Raw genomic sequence first — 21,762 nt, 5'->3', positions numbered from 1 at the left:
CCTGAGGCCGTTCCCTCTCCTCCTGTCCCTGTTCCCTGGGAGCAGAGCCCGACCCCCCCGGCTGTCCTCTCCTGTCAGGGAGTTGTGCAGAGCCAGAAAGTCCCTCCTGAGCCTCCTCCTCTCCAGGCTGAGCCCCTGTCCCACCTCCCTCAGTCACTCCTGGGACATCAGACCCTTCCCCAGCTCCATTCCCTTCCTTGGCTCCAGTTTCTCAGTATCTCTCTTGTTGTGAAGCACCCCAAACTGACCCCAGCTTGGAGTCTTCAGCTCATGCTTTTAAAGTAACATTTTCAGAACTAATTAAAAGTCTCCTTCAGGCAGCAACCTGCAGAACTCCTTACCCAAGGATCTGTGGATGAGAAGACCTATGTGGATTAAAGGAAAAACAGTGAATTTTCTGGAAGAGAAATTCAGTGATAGCTGATTACCCCAAAGGCATATGCATCTCAGGGAGTCTCACTGAAGGCAGCCAAGGAGAGGACAGGATCAGTGGGAAGCATCACAGTCTTACCCTGTTCACATTTTTCCTTTACATCTCATTATCACTGATGTTCTTCCCAATACTCCCTTGGATGAGGCATTAGTCCAACCCTAACACAACTTCAAAGCACTCTTGGGACAGGGAATGAGAGGGAAAAGAATCAAAAGCAAGAACATGGAACAGGAGCAGCTCCCAGACACCACGAAGCTCATGGGCTGGTCACAGTCTGGCAGGGCCTGGAGCAGGGAGAGGGGGTTCTTCAGCCACACAAGATGGATCCCAGGCCTGAGCCAGCAGTGCTCCATGTCACCATCATGGCATAACGGAGTCATGGGTGAGCTTCCTCTAGGATTGGAACAAGTTTTCATGAACCTTTCACAGCAAAAGTAACTGAAGGTCCCCCCTTCAGTAACTCCGTAGCAAGCACTTGCAGACAGAATTTCTCATCAAAATTATATTTTTGCAGCTTGGAAGAGCAGTATTATCTGGATCAGTTTCAATGTGGAGCACATGAGCATATTTCCAACATGACTTCCACTTCCCAGTACTGGATATCCCTACAAAAGGAAAAGGATACTGGGTGTGCCAAGGAAACTGAAATCTAGCAATTGGTTGCCTCAGTGTTAGACTGAGATCTACAGAAGACATCTTGAACAGCTGTTAGCAACACAGGTCATTTAAGATTTTTTATTTTATCCATCTTTTATGGATCCATATTTTACCCACATGAAGACTTGCACATGCAGCTTGTAGGATGTGGAGGACTGGTCATTCTGAACTACTTTTCCTAAGATGTTAGGCTGGAAAAGGGGAGCTGCTTAGTTTGTTTTTCCCTTGCAAAAATCAGGACCTGCTCCAGGGCCTTGCACAAAGAGCCTTATCTGACGGCACTCCAACAGGTAAGTGTGCTGTAGCTAATTCAGGGTGCAGGACTGGCTAGCTGTACTCCAGAGAACAGAGCTGAACTCGAGAGTCCTGAATGAGCTGCTGTAAGACAAACCATAATACAAGCAGACAAATCACCAGTTCCTTCCTTTCAGCTAGGCCAGGTTTAAAACCCCGCTCACATCTGCCTGGACTGCTGTGACTTGGGTTTAACCAAGCCAGCTTGAACCCCAGGAGCTCTGGCTCATGGGGAACAGCCCCAGGGCACGGGGGTGTGAGGAACAAACAGAGCATGTTGGACATCCCTTCCTCATTCCCAGATCCCAGAGCCAAGGCCAGACAGGTAAAGGTGTGTTCCCATCCCAGTTTCCTTTGGAGATGCAGGAAGAAATGAGGAAGGGCATCTCTTGAACTTGAGAGGATGTCCACAGCTGGTTGCAGTGACATGGACCGACCATGCCAAGAAGCACCCAGGAGCTGCCTCCCAGCTCTATTTAGACAAGTTTTGCAACCAGAGTTGAGCTCTGGTGACTGCACTGCTCCCAGCACTTGTTTATCTGAGCAGTTTAAGAGCAGTAGAAATGCATCCTTGATTCAAACAGGGTGGACAGCAACTGGGAGAGAAGCTGAGTACCAGTGCTGTGAGCTATCAAATTTTAAACATCTTTAAGAAGGGAATTTTTTCCTCAAATTACCCGGAATGACACTGTTCATTACCACAGCATCAAAAGAAGATGAAGCAAGGAAAAGCTGCAAATCCCAAACAGGATTAAGCAAGATGAGTGATTGTTAAGAGCAGAGTCACACAACTGGTTTTCTCTGTAGATGCCACCATTTGTTGTGAAAGCCAGTACACTTAAATACACGTTTAAAGATAGAAGACAAATTTTACAATGCTTCCTCTGACCCAGTTTTCCACCAAGATCCCTAAAAGTACAGAAGGAGAAGGAAAGGAGACCTATGGAAAGGAGACCCAGTTTGCAAGCACTTCTCTTCCACAATGCTGCAATTTGGGCCTCTGGTCTTTTTTCCTAGCAGTTCTTGTACTATCATGGAAGTAAGGAAAGGCTCTACAGTTTGAGTGGCATCTGAGTAGACTCAAAACTACACATCTACTATATAGGAACTCACTGTGCCAGAGGCAAGTTCTCCTTCAAGACGTCCAGTCAAGAGAAGTGATTTTACAAGGTCTGCAATCAGCAGCAAGCTAAACAACTAAGATAATGAAATCCTCGCCAAAGCCATGTAAGTTTTCTGATTTTTCACCTTGTAATAGCTTTATGTAGCAGGTTTTGAGCAGCAGGGGCATGGAATCCTAGAATGGTTTGGGTTTAAAGGGACTGTAAAGCTCTCCCTGCCATGGACAGAGACGCCTTCCCTTATCCCAGGCCGCTCCAAGCCCTGTCCAGCCTGGCCTCGGACACTTCCAGGGATACAGGGGCAGCCACAGCTTCTCTGGGCAACCTGTGACAGGGCCTCCCCCCTCACCAGAGGGAACAATCTCTTCCTAATACATTTTTGTCTTCTTTTTCATTGAACTGTGGTTCTGCCAATTCAACAGGGTGCATTGGCTGACTCCAATCCCATTGATAGCTGGTAGAGGGATGCAGCAGGAAAGAAGGAAAGGTGTGAAGTAGGAGGTAGGTTTAGCTTTATTTCTGACTATCCTACTGTGATACAATTAACTGGCAAATTGCAGTCATTTCCTCAAACTGAGCCCGTTTTTCTATGTGGGTAAGAGGTGAGAGCTGTCCCTGTCCTCATGCTAACCCTTTCGTCATGTTCTCTCCCTGTCTTGTTGACAGAGGGAGTGACAGAGCAGCCAGCCAAGGTCACCCAGCACCCATCTGCTGCACTTACTCAGCTCACAAACCTTCCAGCCTGGAAAGAAGCTGAGCACACCTACCAGAGCAGCAGCCTCTAAACCAGGATTTAAACCTTTGTAAAGCTACAGCTGCATCACCTGGATGTTGACAATACAGTATCCAGGACATGGGAGTCACCCAGACAGGGACACTACAACTGAAACAAGTGACACCAGTAAAGGAAGGACTTCTACAGAGGCAACAGTAAATGGGCAGACATCTGAAATAAGAAGGGACTTGAATGAACTGCTGGGAAAGAAAGGGTCTGCCCCCAAACTTCTTTTGCCCCCCTCCCCACCATCCGAAGTGGTGAGTTCTTACAGGAAATCTCATTTATCATCCCCACACAAGGATTCACAGAATGACAAAATGGCCTGAGGATGACACAAACATTTACACTGCCATTCAGAGTTACTGCCTCTGTGCCACCCCCTTTGTGGGGCACCACACACACCAGACCTGCCAGCTAAAACTCCTTCAGGACAGGTAGAGTTCAGAGCCCCCAGATAAAAAATATCACACAAAGCACTTCAGCATATTTCATAAACTTAGATTTGCTCCAATCTCTCAGAGCTATTCCAGAAAGTCTTGGAAAGGCTGATAGGGAAAAAAGAACATCAAAACAAACAAAATCCCCCAGGCCTCTACCACTCCACAATATAAAATTAACTCTCTTGTTCCCAGAGCACTTCTGGTTCATAACCTGGAACAACAACAGAAAATATTAAGGGGCAATCCCCCAGAAGAGTCAACAGCTTGGGAGTGTCCATGAGGCAAGTGAAATTCAGGCACCCACCCCAAACGGGGCTCACACATGGTCTGTCACAGCCATCTTCCTGTACTTGAAACAGAAAACCTGATGGAAAAATTCAGCAATTCCCTCAACAAGTTCAATTTTTGGCAAATCAAATAAAACAAATATATATATATATAGGTTGGCACAATCAACTGTAAGGTCCTTCCACACTCACAGCTTCAAGCACCTTCCCACAGTAATTAACACAATCATTCATTTGATCAAGTAGCTGCCAGGCTCCCATGACAGGAAATAAAAACACTTTTAATTTTTCCAAAATAAAAAAAACCAACAACAACAATCTGTTTTTCTTGCTTTGGGGGATTTGCCAGGACCCCAAGGACCAGCCCTGAGTCCTTGGAAGCTCACCCAGAGATGCCTCAGACTGGGGGTGACTCAGATTACTAAGCTCTGGCAGCCTCCTCAGACAAGAAGCCATGCAGGTTTCAGTGGTCCTACAGCATTACTCTGGCAGCTTTTATCAAAATAAAACGTTCTTCCTGAGCAGCTTCTTGATTTTGATGACTTGCTAAGATAAAAGGATTTTTTTCCTAGGAAAAAAATACAATTATATTGATAGGTAATATTTGAAGTTTATACTATAGGGCCAAATTTGCTCTGGTGCACAAAGCTGCCATGATCTTCTGGCTTTCATCACCCTTTCCATACTCCCTTTAAGATCATATCACTTCAACCTCCCTTTTTTCCCCGCCCGTGTTGCCCACACTGTCTCATGACAGACACCTGTATCCAAGAACCTGTGTAGAACCCATGTACCTTCTTACACATACAGACTCATGAGTTCCTTGTTCCACTCTTACAGCACTTTTCCTGAGGTCTTCTTATCTAAAGACCACCATATATATGAAATTACATATATCTGTATACACACACATACACCGCTGCATCTTCTCTGTGTGACCCTTACCCCACAGGGGATGATAGACTCCCAATTCCCTCTTTTCCCCTTTGCCAGGGCTCACCTCTCTTTCCTTGTACTAGTGGCTGTTGAATATCCCCCTCTCAAGTAACCCTCCTGCAATTTTAGCATCAACAGTAGACTTCAATTACAAAAACCCCCTGAAGCAAAACTGGGTCAGAGCAACTGCTATAGTTTGACACAAAAGTAGTTTCCAGGAGGTGGGAAACACTTGTATGTCCAGTCAGCTTGATGGGAGAGCAGGAGGCAAGGTTCACACTCATCCTCCCTCTCAGCCTGCAAGCCTCAGGGACAACTGGGAAAAGGGAAAGATGGCCTGGCTGCAAAGCAGAGAGACCCAAAGAAGCAGAAATATTCTTTCTGCAAATTCAGGCAATAGTCTCTCCCTCTTCCCTCCTTAAGAGAAGATCAGAGTTGTTCTTCCTAGTGGTTTCCTGTTCAGCTGCTAAGTCCAGAGGCCCAGCAGCCTCCCAGAAAGAGGAAGAAGTGCTGGTGTCATCCATCTCCCCACCACAAGATCTGCTGACCCATTTGAGTGGTTTTTTTTACTTAATGGCCTTACTTTTTTTTTTTTTTTTTTTTTTTTTTTTTTTTTTTTTTTTTTTTTTGCTTTCTGCACTGACTCAGCAGAGCTCTGGGCTCTTTCTTTTCCCCACCAAACCACAGCCCTGTGAGGTGGCAGCAATTTCCAGTTTCACTGCACTCAGACAGCACTTCTGACCGAGCCAAAAAGCTAATTGTAGGTGTTGCTGGCTTGTAGGCAAATCGTTTACAACTCACTTAGCCTTTCTGGATCAATGGAAAGAAGGAGCGGCAGATCTGCTCCCTGAGTGAGAGTGAGCAGTGACACGGGGACGCTGCCCTGGCTTTAAACAAGACAAACAGAAACCCACCACCAGCCCACTAACAACCATTTGTTTTGAAAATGATTCACCATCTCCCCCTGCCCACAGCAACAGGCTCATAGAAGAAAGGCAAAATAGTAAGAGAGATACTCACGCATGTCACCAATGGCTCCTTTGGTGACATTTGTGGCTTTCCTTACTGTCACAGTGAATATGTGTGAGTACTGGTGTTCCACCTAAAAGTCAGAGAGTGAGAGATGATTAAGCTCCAGAACCAAAAAAACCCTATCTATCAAAATAAGGTTTCATTTTGTCGAAAATCAGAGAGTGAGAAGTCACACAGTCAAAACGTAAGGGAAACTCATACTGGATAGAGCATCCTAAAGCTGAACTGCACCCTGGAGCTTTACCAAGAGGTACCTGCACTGGGGCTGCTGGATTTTCCTGCAGCCACACCTACTAATCTCAACCAACAACACTCCCCCTCACCACAGAACCTGCTCTGAGGCATTTAGTCAGGCAGGAACCATTGACTTTTATTTTTCCCTTGCTGAGTACAGCAAGGGAAAAATAAAAACAGGGTATTTTACAGCTTGTCTTGGTAATTGCCTTCCCCTGCTAAAAAGAATGGCAGGAATTACTTCAAAGTCTGTATTCTGGAGCAGATAAATGCACACTGCAAAAGCAAGGGGAAGAGTTAATGCGGTACCTTCTAGTACACATCAATATTCAGTGTGAAAGCAGCCTCAATACAATGTAATGAAGGTGCAAAGCAAGCTGTTGAAACAGTTACCAGCACATTTCATGCACTTTCTGGAGGTTCTTGTTTCCTGTAAAGCCCAAACACACAGCAGGAGCTGCCTGCCTAGGAGCAGGTGTGTCCTCAACAAACCAGGGAAGTAGGAAAAGGTGTGAAATTAAGAAACAAAATGTAAAAGCCTTAATAAAAAGAGGTCACCAACTCAGCTGTATTGTTGCTTTATCTACATAGCCCCGAGTTTGACCAACCTGCTGGATACCACTGAGAATCACCAGCGCAGACTGCAGGGCAGCCAATACTTGGCTTTACAGGGACACCGAGATTGGGAGGAAATGTGAGGTATTCGAGCAAGGATCAGGTCTCACACAATTGTATACTTTCTATCTTTTCCTAACCATCCACCAACCTTGTTAAGTGCACTAAAATAAACACAGCCTATCAGTCACTGGGACCAAAACAACCAGGGAGAAGGGCACAATCAGGAAATTCACTGAAATTCATTTAAAATCATAGACCATACCCTTGCTATGGGGCATGCTTATTCAGGCCCTGACTGGTGCTTTCCTGCTATTTTTTCATCTGGATGCTTCTTTTTTTTTTTTTTTTTTTTTTTTCTTTTCAGAACTGGTTGTTTCAGCCAAGCCTCCTTATTTTGTGTCTACAGCTCACACCCAGAGACCTGAGCCAAACTGGATCCCTCTCATATGAATACAGAAAAAGTTAATGTCTTGTAGATTACATACCATTAAAAAAAAAAAAATAAAATAAAATAAATAAAGCCAAAACTAATCTTCTAAAGACAGCAAAAGTGACTTGTGAGTGCTTAAGTGGCATTTGAGTCAGGACTCATTAAAAAGCACCTCCAGTGATACTGACACAACTCCTGCAGAAGCCTGAGGCAAGGCCACAGGTACAGCCACATCCCCATGGCAAAAGATCCAGGAGAAAATGCCCACAGTGATACAGGGGGTGACTTCACTGCAGCCACTGCCTGACCCAGACACCGAGTTTATCAGCTTTATCTGACTGTAATCACCCCCACGCCGTGCCAGCTGCTGGAGGCTCTGGCTAGGACTGTCTGTCTGTCTCTGGAATTTTCCCCTGGCAGCCATAGGAGTTATCTGGGTCCAAGACCAGATAAGCAGGCAGGTGGAAACTGTGGCAATGTAGTTTACTGAAACCATCATGGCACAGCAAGTGGTTCAGTAACCACAGGAAAAGGGGAATTCAGACTCTTCTGGATACTCCCAGTGGGATGTTGGTCACCTCGAAAGCATCAGACCCAGCAGAGAGGGTTCAGCTGTGGGAACCCAGAGTTCCTAAGGAGCAACACCTATTCAACAGCCTTCCATGGGCTGGCATGAGACATCCCAATGACTGAGTGACATCCATCACCTTCTGCACTGCAGCTTCCAAGAAGGATGAACAGGAAGGAGGATGTGACTTCTCCCTGAACAAATTTCTGCCCCTGCCACAGGGCAAAAAGAAGTCGGGAGTCTTCCTCCACAGCAGGGTAAATGGGGATTTTCATGTGTATCTGTGAAGGGTTGGGAACACAACTATGTGAAGTCATCCCAGCTCTGTCATTTACCCTGCCCCAAGAACTTTTACAAGCTATGACTCTCCAGAGACTACCTGCGCTCACTGCCCCCTATTTTCAGTTTGCTGTCTGAAAATGCTCAAAGCTGCTTTATTATCTCCCTATTATATTATCTCCCAACTATGTCAGATTGATGAAGTTGGTTTCACAACTGGCCTCAGTTTCTTCATACAGACTGAAGCATTTCCTTTGTCATATCCAACCTTGTAATTAAAAGAAACACCCCAAAGTCCAAACACACCACCCTCTTCCTTTTTCTCAGCTGTCAAAAAAGAGCTTGTCCTCCCTGGAGACCACAAATCAGAGATCATGAGCATTTAACAGTGAAGAGGAGTTATAATTAAGCAACAAAGATGGGACATGGGCATGCTGGGTTTAGTTGTCACCTGATAGGTGAAATTCAAGTGCAATTCTTATGTCCCACAGCTCTGGCCGGAAAAGGGGGATACTACACCATACTTCCTGACAACAAGCACTCTGTGAAGCAATTTGCTTGCATCTCCCATATGCCTAAACTTGTATGCCTAAATTCATATGTCTGACATCAAAGCAAGGCCAAGTCACCACTTACCTTGCTTTCCTCCTGGCAGTACAGAGATCACCACTATTTCTAATACAAGCTGATAACTGTTTTTCTAATGCCATTGCAAAAATTGCTTTTTATTGACTTAAGCAACAACCCACATCATTCCAGCTGTTGTACTGCCAGGAAAATTAAGTCTGTTTTAGGACTGGGATCCTCTGAAAGGCATGTGAGAACACAGAGGCCTGGCAAAACAGAAAAGCAGTATCTTCTTTCCCTGTGCCTCACCCAAAACAACACACTGAGGATTACAATTATACACAGTTATTAATATTTGGCCATAGTTATACACTTGGAGGAAATTTGTCACTACTGAAATAAACAACCTCCTTCTCAGTAGAAGAAAAATAAATACACAGATACACACAGGAAGCTTGAAAGTTTAGATCTCTTCTTACACCAAAATAAATGTTTTTCATGCAAATTATGTGCAAGCGGAAATTAAGGCAATTTTCCACTTAGAGTCCAGTTTCTGAGGAGATCAAAAGGCCTAAATGTCCATATTTCAGAAGAATTTCTTTTATTAGTTTTTCAGAAGGAGTTCTGAAGAAGTCCCCTGAAAACACCATGAGAAATGTATTGACTCTGAATGCCTTTACAAATCCAGCCCTTACTAGTTTAGATGACTAAGCTGCCTTTTTTCAAGTGACTTATGTTCACCTTAAGTCTTGATAAAAATCTGTACAAATTCCTCAAGTACTTCTGAAAAACAGATGATGGTAAATAAATCACTTCAACATTGCAACACTGAGAGGAGCAACATCTACATTCCTTTAAAAATCTAGGACAGGTTACAAATTTCAAAAACTCAGAATTAACTCCAGTGCAAGTTGTCCCTGCCCATGGCAGTGAGGTGGGATGGGCTTTAAGGTCCCATCCAACTCAATCCGTTATGGGATTCTATGGATTTAAGAAACTAAAATACACCATCCAAAGTGATCTTGCTTTACACGTCTTTCATTTCATTTCCTCTTTCTCCATAAATTGAGAGAGAAAAGAAGAACCAAAAAGTTTTCACTGTGCCCTGTCAGAATATGGGTTTTCTGAGTTATGGAAACTCGGATGGATAGTGTTCACTGTTCAATCCACAAGGTTTTCCATGACTGGAATTGCCATGGTTCAGCATCTCCTGTTTTCACACCTCACCTTAGCTCTCCCTGTCTCCTTTGTTCCTCTCACCTTTGAATGCTTTCCTTTCCCTTAGTAAAATTTCCCTAATTATCTGCTTTGCTCTCTTTTAGATATCCCTACATTTGTGAGCACACAAATACCACCCCCTTCCCACCAGGGGCTGGGACCCAGCAATCTCCCGTAACATTACGGGCGGGTTTTGCCTGCTGCCCTTCCAGACGTGCCCAGAAAGGCAGGGATTTGCATGTGTTCAATATCACATTTGTCATATTCCAGAATGCCAAATCACAGAGCGGAGCTCCACCAGGACATTGGCATTCTGTGTGCCAAGCAGTCAGGAAGCTCTGGCACAGGCAGACTGCACAAGTATTAAATGGGTTTACTTCCTTCATGTTAAGGACACTTGAGCTAACAATGGGGTTGGACAAATGAAAATATTTGCCTGTTTACTTAAGTAATCGATTTAATGGAGTCCATGCTCTTCTTTCACAGGGTATTACAATTAAGACAAACTTTTGTGCCCACACACAAATTTTATCTTGAAGTGCTTTTTTCCATTGTTATAATATTTATCCCCCATATCAAAATAAATGAAGATGTATTACACACTTCAATTATTTGCATTTTTGTAATAGTAAGTTCTGTCTGCATCTGCAGCAGGTTTCTGAACATCTTAATTTATACCTCAGAGTCTTTCATAAAATGAGAAAAAAAATATCAGAAAATACACAACAATCAGCACAAGGACTTCTGGAAAATGCAGAATCTTTTTGAGTAATTTAATACCAAATATAATTTAAATCCAAGATTTTTGCATTGATGTAAGCTTGCAGCCCATGACTGTTCCAAATTTCAGTAAAACTTCTCACAGGATTTCAGTTTTCAAATTAAAAACCTTCAAAGATTTCCATTCACTTTCTAAGCAATTAAAGGATCAGCTCTTGCACAAACAGTGTTGATTCTGGAATTAGCAACATTCCCACAGCAACAGTTCAGCATTCCTGGGGAGTTGTAACTACATTTACTAAAAACACTTTTTATTTGTTATATTATATATGTAGGTCAGCTCCATTTTGTTGATTATTGGCATCAAAAAGTCCTTTTATGTAAATGACTTTATAAAATATAACCAAGTGCCTCAGAGACCTCTCATAAAAGTACAGATCATTCCAAGCAATCCATCCAGGAGAGGGCACTGATGCTGAAAGGAATTAAGTCAGTATTGTTTTAACACAGAAATCACCCTGAGGTTTGTCCTCCCTCCCAGCAGTTCACAGGATTGGGGAGGGAGTAAAAGCCAGTTTGACATCTTCTGGCTGCACACTGCCATGGAGGATGTGAGTGCATGGGGCAAAAACCATAGGGTTGATAAGAGATCACTTCTAGGAAGCAGAGGGAGTATTTTTAGCCATGTGAAAGTAAAACACCGTGACAAGTATGTGGCAGCTATCTCTGGGGACACCTCACTGCTGCTGCTGTCAGCCTGGCACTGTTACAAAAAGCGCCTGATAGGAACACACCCAGTGTGGCTCCACATTTCGGCTTGGGCAGGAATTGCCATTACATTGTTTGCTTTGGAAACTCACTTCCAGCACAGCTGCATTCAGGGGCTGATGAGCCACAGGCTTGCCAAAGAGCAGCTCTGCTCCCATTTCCCTCCTGCTTTCCTTGTTCCTATTTCTACACTTTCACAGGCTGAGCTCACTCTCCCCTTGGGCCAACAGCATAGAATGGATTTTCTAACCCTTCCATGGAATCCCATAATGGTTTGGGTTGGGAGGATCTTAAAGCCCATTCAGTGGCACCCCTTCACCCCCTGTCCTGGGCAGGAACGCCTTCCACAATCCCAGGTTGCTCCAAGCCCTGTCCAGCCTGGCCTTGGACACTGACAGGGATCCAGAGGCAGCCACAGCTTCTCTGGGCACCCTGTGCCAGGGCCTTTCCACCCTCACAGGGAAGATTTCTTCCTAAGAAATGTTTGTCTTTTTTTGTATTGAACCAGATTTTTGCTCATTTATCTGGATCCATTGGCTCACTGCCATCCCAAAGGTGTGACAGTTGGGACAAGGATGCAGTTTGAAAACTGGAATAAAGCAGAAGGAAGGGAGCAGTGGAACAGTGTGCTGCTGAGTACCACAGATCATCTCACTCAGAGCTTGCAAGATATATTTTGAGGATTCTCTTTGAACCAACATTAGTGATATACACCACTTTAAGGTCTAAATATCCCAAATTGTCAGCTTGCCCCTCCATTCGTACTAATGAAGAGAAAAAGAGTACAAATCTGTCCCCCCCCACCCCAAAACTGCACTGTAAAGAAAGCTAGACACACCAACCACTTTGTGAAGGAAATAGTAACAACTCTAAATAAGCACATAACATTGGAGTAACTTCCAGCAGGGAGGTCATTATACAAGACAATGTATATCAGAGATGCAGTGCTACTTACCACAATGTGTTGATAAGGATCTATGATAGACATTTTTGCCTTAGTTTATTCAAGGCAACTGCCAAGTATGTATTTCAATCCCACACAGGAGAGACTTCCCCTTTTTTCAGAACAGAGCTCTGTATGCAAGGTCCTTTAACTAATAAATAAAGAAGAAGATAAAATTAATCTGTTCCTTTTAAACTGTATTTTATAGAGCAAATAAATTCCTACTCTTTATGAAGGCTTCCACAATTCATTTGTCAACCAAGAACTTAATTTCACATAAGCTATGGAGATAAAGGTATTTACCTGCCTGAGCTGGAGAAATTTCTCGTGCTTATTTCCTCTACTTCCAGGTAAGAGCAGGAATCAAGTATCTTAAATTCCAGTCATCCCAGCGTTTTTAGCAGCTCTACAGATAAACAAAAGAAGTGAGGAATTACATTTATCCTGTAAATTGTAGTGTTTATGCTTTCATGCATTACAATCCTAGTTATGATTGTGAGCTCTGCAGGAGCAGCAATACTGCCCTCTGTAAATCCAGGAAGGGAATTCCAGCTGCAGCTATATGTAACCTCCCAGCCAACCCTGGCTGTCTGGATATGTTCCAGAAGCTTGGAGGGGCAAACTGAAAACCAGGACTTCATGTCTCTTCAACAGGCTCTCCATAGGCCACTGCTTTCTGAGCATTCTGTGAAGATCAGGGGCCACCAGAGGCCTTCAAAATCAGAACTGTTTTCAACTATCAAAGTAACAGACATTATTTCTCTCTGCATCTCTAAAAACCCTGGGAACTGGACAGGATCAGTTCTCAGATCCAGCTGGACCATGGTCAGACCTGAACCATTAGCAGAATTTCCAAAGTGAAAAGATATGAAGCACTATGTGGGGTTTGGTCTGAAGGGAATAATTCCTAATGCTAAATTCTGAAATAGCAGGATAAGCCCTAAATGATGATTTATGTCACTCCCAAACCTTTGCTCTTGAGAAACTCAGGAAGGCATGAAAATAAAAATTTAGTTTCATTACGATCACTAGAACATTACAATGTCCTTTCTTTAGTTACTGAATCATTAAGGCTGGATAAGCCCTCCGAGATCATCAAGTCCATCCATTAACAGCACTGCCAGGTTCATCATTAAACCATGTCCCAGAGCACCATATCCCACATGTTTTCTGAACACTTCAGGAGACAGAAATTCCATCACTTCCCTGGTCATGCCTGACTATTCTTTACAGTCAGACCTAATGATAGTTTGAGGCTAGGAATCATCCTGGGTTTATTTATTCATTTTTATCTGAGAAAATGTAAATAAGAAAGACTTCAGCATTGGAGAATCATGGTAAAGGTGTCTAGCCATATAATTTCTGGAGGAACTGCTGCCATCTTTGGAAGGTAATCCAGGAAAGGGAACAAGAGGAGCTACCCAATCACCATAATGGAGAGTAAATTTGTAAAACAAGAAAATACTCATTTCGCCTAAGTGCACAGCCAACTACCACGCTCACTTTAAGAGGATACACAAAACCAAGCCAAGGATACTGCTCTGTCTGGGGAAATAAGAGAACAGGTTAGACCCAGGACGAAAAGCCTGGTTTGAGTTAATGTCCTGCATCCTAAAGGCAGAGTTCCAGCTCCCTAGATGATCCCTTAGCTGGTTCAGACATGAGATCATGCTCTGTCTCCCTACAACCCCCCACCTCATTTGTTTCAACATCTGCAGGAAGCGCATTTGTGATGCTGCAGACAACAGTCTCTTCGGCTACAGGGCCAGGACAAGTCCCCAAGCGCCATCTGCCCTCCATACTGGATGAGGCAAGGATCATGCAGATGGACAAAAATGCAACCACGTCATCAATAACTGCATCCCAACACCCGCGCAGAGTGCAGGCGACAGGCAGTGCTCTCAGCAGGGACAGCAGAGCCAGGGAGCAAGGAGACCTCATACACAAAGCCTTGGAGCCCAGGTTCCCACACAGCTCCAACCATCAGCACTGCACATCCCAGCCCTGCCCATATCATGTTACTCCACATGGGAGCTCCTGGCTTGCTGTGTTAATCAGAGTCTCTCGAGATGTGATAACCACAGGCAAGTACCCAAGCACAGGCCCAGGTGCCATTTCAGGGGCCCAGGGCTGGCAGAGGGACAGCTATCCATGCTCATCCCAGTACCAGCAGGACACCTCAAGAGAAAGCAGACATTTAAGTTACTTGAATACTTAATCCCTTACAGTGGATTTAATTCAAATCAGTTAATTACACCACACCCTCTGGAAGCTTGCACTACATTACCATAGAGTTTGGGTAAAGCACACAAAGATTTGTACATGTAAAAATCGTAGTGTGGCAGAGGAGCCAAAAACGGCACTACCAAGAAATCCTGATTACACTCATCAAGAGCCGTGAAGAAAGTCTTGAAAAATGTTTACTGCAAACATCTGCAGCAAATAGAGCTGTGATCCCAAAATTATTTTGCTTAATACCTCCACTACACACTGTCCATCCCACATGGCCTAATGGAAAAGTCTTCATGGAATCACAGAATGTCCTGAGTGGGAAGAAACCCCCAAGGATCATCCAGTCTGACCCCTGGCCCTGCACTGGCACCCCAACAATCCCACCCTATGCATCCCTGAGAGAGTTGGCCAAAATGATCCTGGAGCACTGGCAGCCTTGGGGCCATGCCCATTCCCTGGGCAGTCTGGTCAGTGCCTGATCACCCTCTGGGGAAAGAAGCTTTTCCTGGTATCCAGGAAAACCTTCCTCTGGCCCAGCTGCAACCATTCCTTGGGTCCTGTCCCCGGCCACAGGGAGCAGAGATTGGAGCTGTCCCTTCGGGAGAAGCTGCAGCCCCCAGTGAGTTCTGCCTTCAGCCTCCTCTTCCCCAGGCTGATCCTAACTAATTCAGGGCTGTATCACAAGCACATACAAAATCCTGCATTTGAGCTGGGGTTGGTGAGCCCTGCCCTTGGCAGGGGAAGCAGTGCCTCTAAACACATCTTCAAGGACACTTTGATATTCCCAACACAGATTGTTTTGTTTCCCTGATATCTGGTGGTATCACACCATCTGTAACTGTGTTGTTGTCAGGGCTGACAGCATTCCTTCCTAAAGGAAAAGCACCTCACAGGCAGCACTACCAAAATTAACTAACCTGGCCAGACCGTTTAACTGTATATCATAGGTAATCAAAGAAGAGATTAAGTTAACTGGAGAACAGAGGGTTGTGTGGAGACCTTCCAGCAGCTTTTCAGGATGCGAAGGGGCCTACAAGGAAGCCAGAGGGGGACTCTGAGTCAGGAATTATAGTGACACGAGCAAGGGGGAATGGCTTCAAACTGACTGAGGGAAAATTTAGGTTCAACATACAGAAGATATTCTTCCCTCTGACGATGATGGGGCCCTGGCACAGGGTGCCCCGAGAAGCTGTGGCTGCCCCTGGATCCCTGGAAGTGTTGATGGCTAGATTGGATAGGGCTTGGAGCAACCTAGGAAAGTATCCCTACCCATGGCAGGGAGTGCCACTGGATGGGCATTAAGGTCCCCTCCAACCCAAATCATTCCATGACCCTCTGATTCTCATTGTTTTATTGGTCAATGTCCAAGTTTACAAATTACACAGCAAACAGGCCACAGTTTAGCCCGGCCCTGTCATGGAGAGCCAGCCTTTCCCTTTCTCCAGCTGCCATAAATCTCAGCCTTGTCATGGAGAGCCAGCCTTTCCCTAAGAGCCTAAATCTCACTTTCACCCAAAAGTGAACTCCTATCAGGACAAGGGTGTTTCATTGCTAGGCAGTTTCAAACACTACCAGTACCAAGCTATCAGTGGATAGCTGGATCACTCCTCGAGTCAAGGGTCTTCTGTGATCTCAGCTCATACTCACTTGAGGAGACAGACTGAAGCAGAGAAGGGATTATTGTCTTGGAAGACCAACTGTAACAGAGTAACTCACAAAAAGAAGCTACACACACATAAACAGACAGAGAATATTACTGGAACATTTTCATCCTTAGTACATTCCTACAGATAATTCAGTTGTACAGGATGTGTCAAAAGATAAGAATAATGAGATTTTTCCCATGCTGAGCACAAGCTTACTTCAGAGTTAGTCTCACTGAGTGGAAAAGACCTGAAAATGAGTAAACACAGAACAATATAAATATCATCACCAGAATACATCTTCACGAGTGTAAGAAAAATCATTAGATGGAGATTGTTTATATCAAGCTGTCCAATTCTTCTTAAAAAAATCAAAGACATGAACAATTTTTAAAATAATAAGTGTGATTCACCAGCACAGTCATTAACTTTCAATCTATTAGGAAAAGAGTAAGGGGTAGAGAATAAGCTAAGTAATGACTCAGGCTTTTTGTATGAATGTCACCCTCCATTTCTATCAAATCAGATTACAGCATTTTATTTGGTTAGATTGATCCTGTGATTGTATAACAGAAACAACAAATACTGTTTCTACATGACTTTGCCTAGCATCCTGGAAAATCACTGTAATGTTATTTTTTAATTTAGGACTTCCCAGACAAGGAGCCTCTGACTCCATGTAGAGCACCCATCATTCCACTTCCACCACAAACAGAAAAGTAGATGTTCTGCTGATGTGCCAAGTAGACCCATGGGCCAAGCCCAAAGGGATGAGGGTCAACAAGGACAAGTGCTGGGTCCTGGCCTTGGGTCACCCCAACCCCCTGCAGCACCAGGCTGAGGGGAAGAGTGGCTGGAAAGCTGGACAAGGCCCTGGGGGTGTTGGGGACAGAACTTAAAAATGAGCCTAGGTGGACCAGGGGCCAATGGGCCCTGGGCTGTCCCAGCCTTGATGTGGCCACAGGCCCAGGGCAGTGACTGTCCCCTGTGCTGGCACAGTTGAGGGACCTCGAGTTCTCTGCCCACTTCCAGGCCTTCATGACCAGACAGACCTTGAGGGGCTGGAGCAGGTCCTGGGAAGGGAACAGAGCTGGGGAAGGGTCTGGAGCCCCAGGAGCAGCTGAGGGAGTTGGGAAAGGGGCTCAGCCTGGAAAAAAGGAGACTCAGGGGGGACCTTCTGGCTCTGCACAATTCCCTGACAGGAGGCGGCTGGGGGGGCTGGTCGGGCTCTGCTCCCAAGGAACAGGATGAGAGGGAGTGGCCTCAAGTTGTGAGGTTGGACATCAGGAGGAACTTCTTCATGGAAAAGGTTGTCAGACATCGGAACAGACTGTCCATAGTGGAGTCGCCATCCCTGGAGGTGCCCAGGGAAGTGCTCTGGGCTCATAACAAGGTGGGAATCAGTTACAAGCCTTTTCCAACCCCAATGATTCTGTAGTTCTATGACTGCTCTCCCCACGCCTTGCTAAGGAAGCATGGGTGGGAGGAAGGATTCTGAGCAAAAGGACAAAAAGTTCAACCTCTGTGCCACATTTTCAGAGGACACCATGGGGTGAAGCTTATCAAGGAAGTTGACATAGCATAGCTAGACAGGAGATTTTAAGACTTGAATTCCTGCTATAGGGGAGGTAATAGATGAAAAGATAGTAAATTTTTTTTTAAAGATGACTTGTCAGCCTATAAGCAGTTACTGAAAATACAGGTGATACAGCAACAGTGGAAGGAGGGCTGTAAAACACTCTAGCAGGACTCAAACTCTGGAAAAGTCCCAACAATCACCACCAGTGTAAAGTTTCACCTTTTCTAGTGCTGAAGGCTACTTCAGAGGCCCAAAGTGAGGAAGAAAAATTATTAGGCCACGGATACACTGGATACACTCCATACACTCCATATATTCCATACACATGGAATAATGCTCTATGTTACAGGAGGCAAGACTTGGTTAATCAGAGGCATCAGACATGGTCCTTTAATAAACTTGAATTTGGCTGGATTCAAAACATCTCCCCTATCTTACATTCTGCAAGGAATGACCTCCCCACCAGGAATATTCAAGAGGCTGGAGTATCTCTGCCTGAATACCCACACCTGTGTCACACTGGCCATGGAAGTTCCCTGGACTGAAAACACAAGTCACGTGCTGTAGTTTCCCCATAGACAGCATCTGCAAGTCTGAGGCAACTGATTCAGGGCACAATGGTTTATGTTACAATTATCCTGCTTACACAAAGGGGCTCTAACAAGAATCACTTGCTGCAACAGCCTGTGAGGTTATGAGAAAAACCCATGTCACCATAAGTGAACTCACTGTATGACAAATTCACAGGAGGACTTCAATGTGAAACTGAGCAAAAGAGTAAAGGAGTTAATTTATACAAGGAACGAAAGAGCCCCTTGAGTTAATACCTTTAAATAACTCTTCTTCAACATCATATTTTACTTCAACTGAAATTGCAGTGGAAATAAAAAACAGCCTTGAGAGGGAACAACAAACTCAGCTGAGAGATGCCAAGAATACTCTTTAAAAATGGCAACAATCACTATCCTTTGCTACAGAAATCAAAGCCACAAGGCAGAGAGTTTAGATGGCAGAGTCTCAAAATTCATCAAAAAACCTCAGGCAGCTGACCAGGAATCACCACTGAGTAGGTCAGGCTTATGTGGGAAGCAGCTCACTTGTTTTCCAGTGAGAAAGCCAAGAACCAAAGAGAAATGTGAAAAATCTGATGGAAGTTGCTTGAAAAATAATTATTAGGATACAGACCTAAAACAATTAGAATGCACTACTCAAGTCCACCTATTACTTGTGTCATTTCAAGATCATACCTGCAGGTAATTTACTATGAGCACAGTGCAATTAGGAAAAGAAGATGGAAAAGTGCCCAACATTTCTATCCAGTAGTAATTTGGAACCTAGTTATTCCACAAACGAACCTTCCATCATATAATCCTGGAATGATGTGAGCTGGAAGGGACCTTGAAGGTCATCCAGTGCCACCCCTTTCCATGGGCAGGGACACCTCCCACTATCCCAGGTTGCTCCCAGCCCTGTCCATCCTAGCCTTGGACACTTCCAGGGATGTTTGTCAGTTATTTGTTTAAGGGTATTTTCACTTTGGAAGCACAGTTTAAGGCTCACTTTCAAATTTCAAGATATTGGGTGCCCCAAGTACCCAGAGCCAGGCTCTCTAAAATGGAAAACCTCACTGCCAGTGGCAGCTTCCGAAGTCTTGCCAGAAATGCAAACAGTTATGCAAGAACTCCTAAAATTAAGCGATAGACATCTCAATTACAACACCTGACTGGGCAGAGCTTTTTGTTGACTATATTCCTTTAATATTTCTGTGAAGGGGGGAAAAGAAGGAAAAAACCTCCCCTGCATTTCTTTCTTACCTGGAGCATTGGCAAAACTTTCCACTTGCTCTGCTGCACTGTGGTTAAGAGCTGCTGCCTGCCAAAACCTCAGGATCCCCTTCCCAGATGCCTCACTGGTACCATGGAAAGAACTGTTGCTGCATGATTTAGAGCTCTATAATCAGCCTCCAAAAATCTCATTCCAAATCCATTCCTGTCCCTTGGACACAGCACCTAGCTCAGCCAACTTCTAAGTGTTTCTGGGCCAATGCCTTTTAAAGATTTTATTAAAATCATGAGGGTTTGGTTCTTACATATCTTTAATTTATCTATGCCTTCATTCCCCTTCTTTTGCTTCCCTGCAAAGGGAAAGTAGGAATGGTTTAAAAACAAAAACTCTAGGGAAAACATTAGAGTAAGCTTTTATTTAAGTGTTTGTGGAGTTTTGGGGGAAGAATCCAACATGTAAAGGTGCCTGATGCACTCAGGCTTCAACTGCAGCTGACAGTCCTGTAATACAGCAAAGCAGTGGTTTCACACAAAAACCCAACAAAAACAGCTAAAAATGGAACAAGCTGGTAAAATTTAACAGCTAGCTTCTGGTCAGATAATGCAGGTAAAACAAATTTAGCTGAACACAAGGTAAATATTTCCTTCCAATGTATTTTTCATTCTTTTTCAGTTTAATTGGTATTAGTTTTCAGGATTTCCTGGTATTTTGGCACAGGTTGTAGCCCCAGCCAGGCTGCTGGCACTGCCAGGCTGGAGGAAGGGTTGCAGGCACAAGGTGTGTTTTGTCATCTCCCAGTCGTCATGTCTGCACAATGTGACTCAACTTTCTGGTTATGAGCTCTTCACTCCAAACACTAGCTCTGGTCACTGTCTGCAGCCAAGGGGACAATTGTGCAGCACTTCCTTTGGTCTCTATGGTCACAGCATTTAAAGCATGACAAAGTTGGAGTGACTCAAGGAAATCTGTCTGGACTTTCTAGTAAAAGTAGTCATGAACGAACTTCTGACGCTGACATTTTTCAGCCTCTTTAAATGCTAAGAGTAAAATTTATATGGAAATATTTCATGGCTATTGACAAGCTGGAGTCTGAGTAAGTAACATAAATATATGTTTTACACACAGACACAAACATAGACATGCCCAACACATACATTATATTTTTGAGAGGAAAGATTAAGTACTTCCATAACAGTGATCTTTGTCTTGTATCCAGCCCTTGGCTGCTGAACAAAGCCAGACCTGGAGCAAACCCCACCTGGCTCCACACAGCCAAGCCGCTGGCCAAGCAGACCTTCAGCCCTGGATCTGAGCTGTTACACAGAATCCCAGACTGATCTGGATTCGAATGGGCCTTAAACACCATCTCCTTCCACCCACAGGGATGCCACTCACTATCCCAGGTTGCTCCAAGTCCTATCCACACTGGTCTTGGGAGATTTCCAGGGATGGGGCAGCCACAACCTCTCAGGAGCAAGCAGCTCCTGAGCTGCCAGCTTGTGTTTGAAGGCAACTTCATCTTGGCAAAGCATTTGCACAGGGGTTTGATTTTCTCCGAAAGACTTGGCTGAGCTCTCCTCCACCCTCCTGTCCTGTTGGAGAGGGCAAGCAGTGGCACCTTCCTGCTCAGAGACCACACTGGGAGCTGTGCCTCACTGCCACTGCCTGAGCTCCTTCCTCTTCCTGTGCTGTGGCTCTCACAACTTCCCCAAGTTCTCTGTTCCCTGGCCAGTTCTGCCAGCCCTGCCCCACAGACAAGTTCCTGCTCCTGCTCTTTCCCAAGGGCTTCAGTTTTCTGCCTCACCATTTCAGACAGAGTCAGAGTGCCAACAGTTAAAACGCCAAGCTGTGGCACGAGCTACAGTGCCACCCCTGCTGATTTACGAAGAAAGCTTCGAATCAGGTGCCACTTCATTTTTAGATAACTGTTATCCACGAGCCACACAGGCCCTGAGAGGATAAAGGGAAGGACTGAAGCCACTACAAATGAATGCCCAACATTCCCAACTAAAGCTTTGGAGATGGATTAAAACTGAAAATAACATCTTTATACAATTCTTGGAAAATTTTATCATAATCAAAAAAAAAAAAAAAAATTCTCTTTAATTCTCTTCACCTGGTACTGGTGATTCTACCAGTAATTATTAATTCCATCAGTGGATACACAAAGCAGAAAAAAAACAGAGAAGTAACAAAACCC

The 21,762-nt window shown here is 44.5% G+C and overlaps 1 protein-coding gene across 4 annotated transcripts in view; it reads right to left on the bottom strand.

Moving 5' to 3' along the window:
* The window catches only part of PLA2G4A (phospholipase A2 group IVA), a 71,596-nt gene that overhangs the window by 42,850 nt on the left and 6,984 nt on the right, over positions 1-21,762 (bottom strand). For 2 of the 4 annotated variants that reach the window (XM_014260044.2, XM_005531317.3), the window contains exons 2-4: positions 12,627-12,729; positions 12,336-12,474; positions 5,967-6,048 (exon numbers count right to left, since the gene is read on the bottom strand). In XM_014260044.2, coding sequence (XP_014115519.1) covers positions 5,967-6,048; positions 12,336-12,368 — 115 coding nt within the window. In that variant the 5' untranslated portion in view covers positions 12,369-12,474; positions 12,627-12,729. The remainder of the gene's footprint in view (positions 1-5,966; positions 6,049-12,335; positions 12,475-12,626; positions 12,730-21,762) is intronic. The other 2 variants (XM_088060693.1, XM_088060692.1) reach the window with 1 other exon arrangement.

The sequence above is a fragment of the Pseudopodoces humilis genome, chromosome 10, assembly GCF_049639895.1.
Source record: "Pseudopodoces humilis isolate 2021_Gansu_Grassland_sample_001 chromosome 10, ASM4963989v1, whole genome shotgun sequence".
NCBI lineage: Eukaryota > Metazoa > Chordata > Aves > Passeriformes > Paridae > Pseudopodoces > Pseudopodoces humilis.
This window is presented reverse-complemented; position numbering and strand designations above follow the sequence as displayed.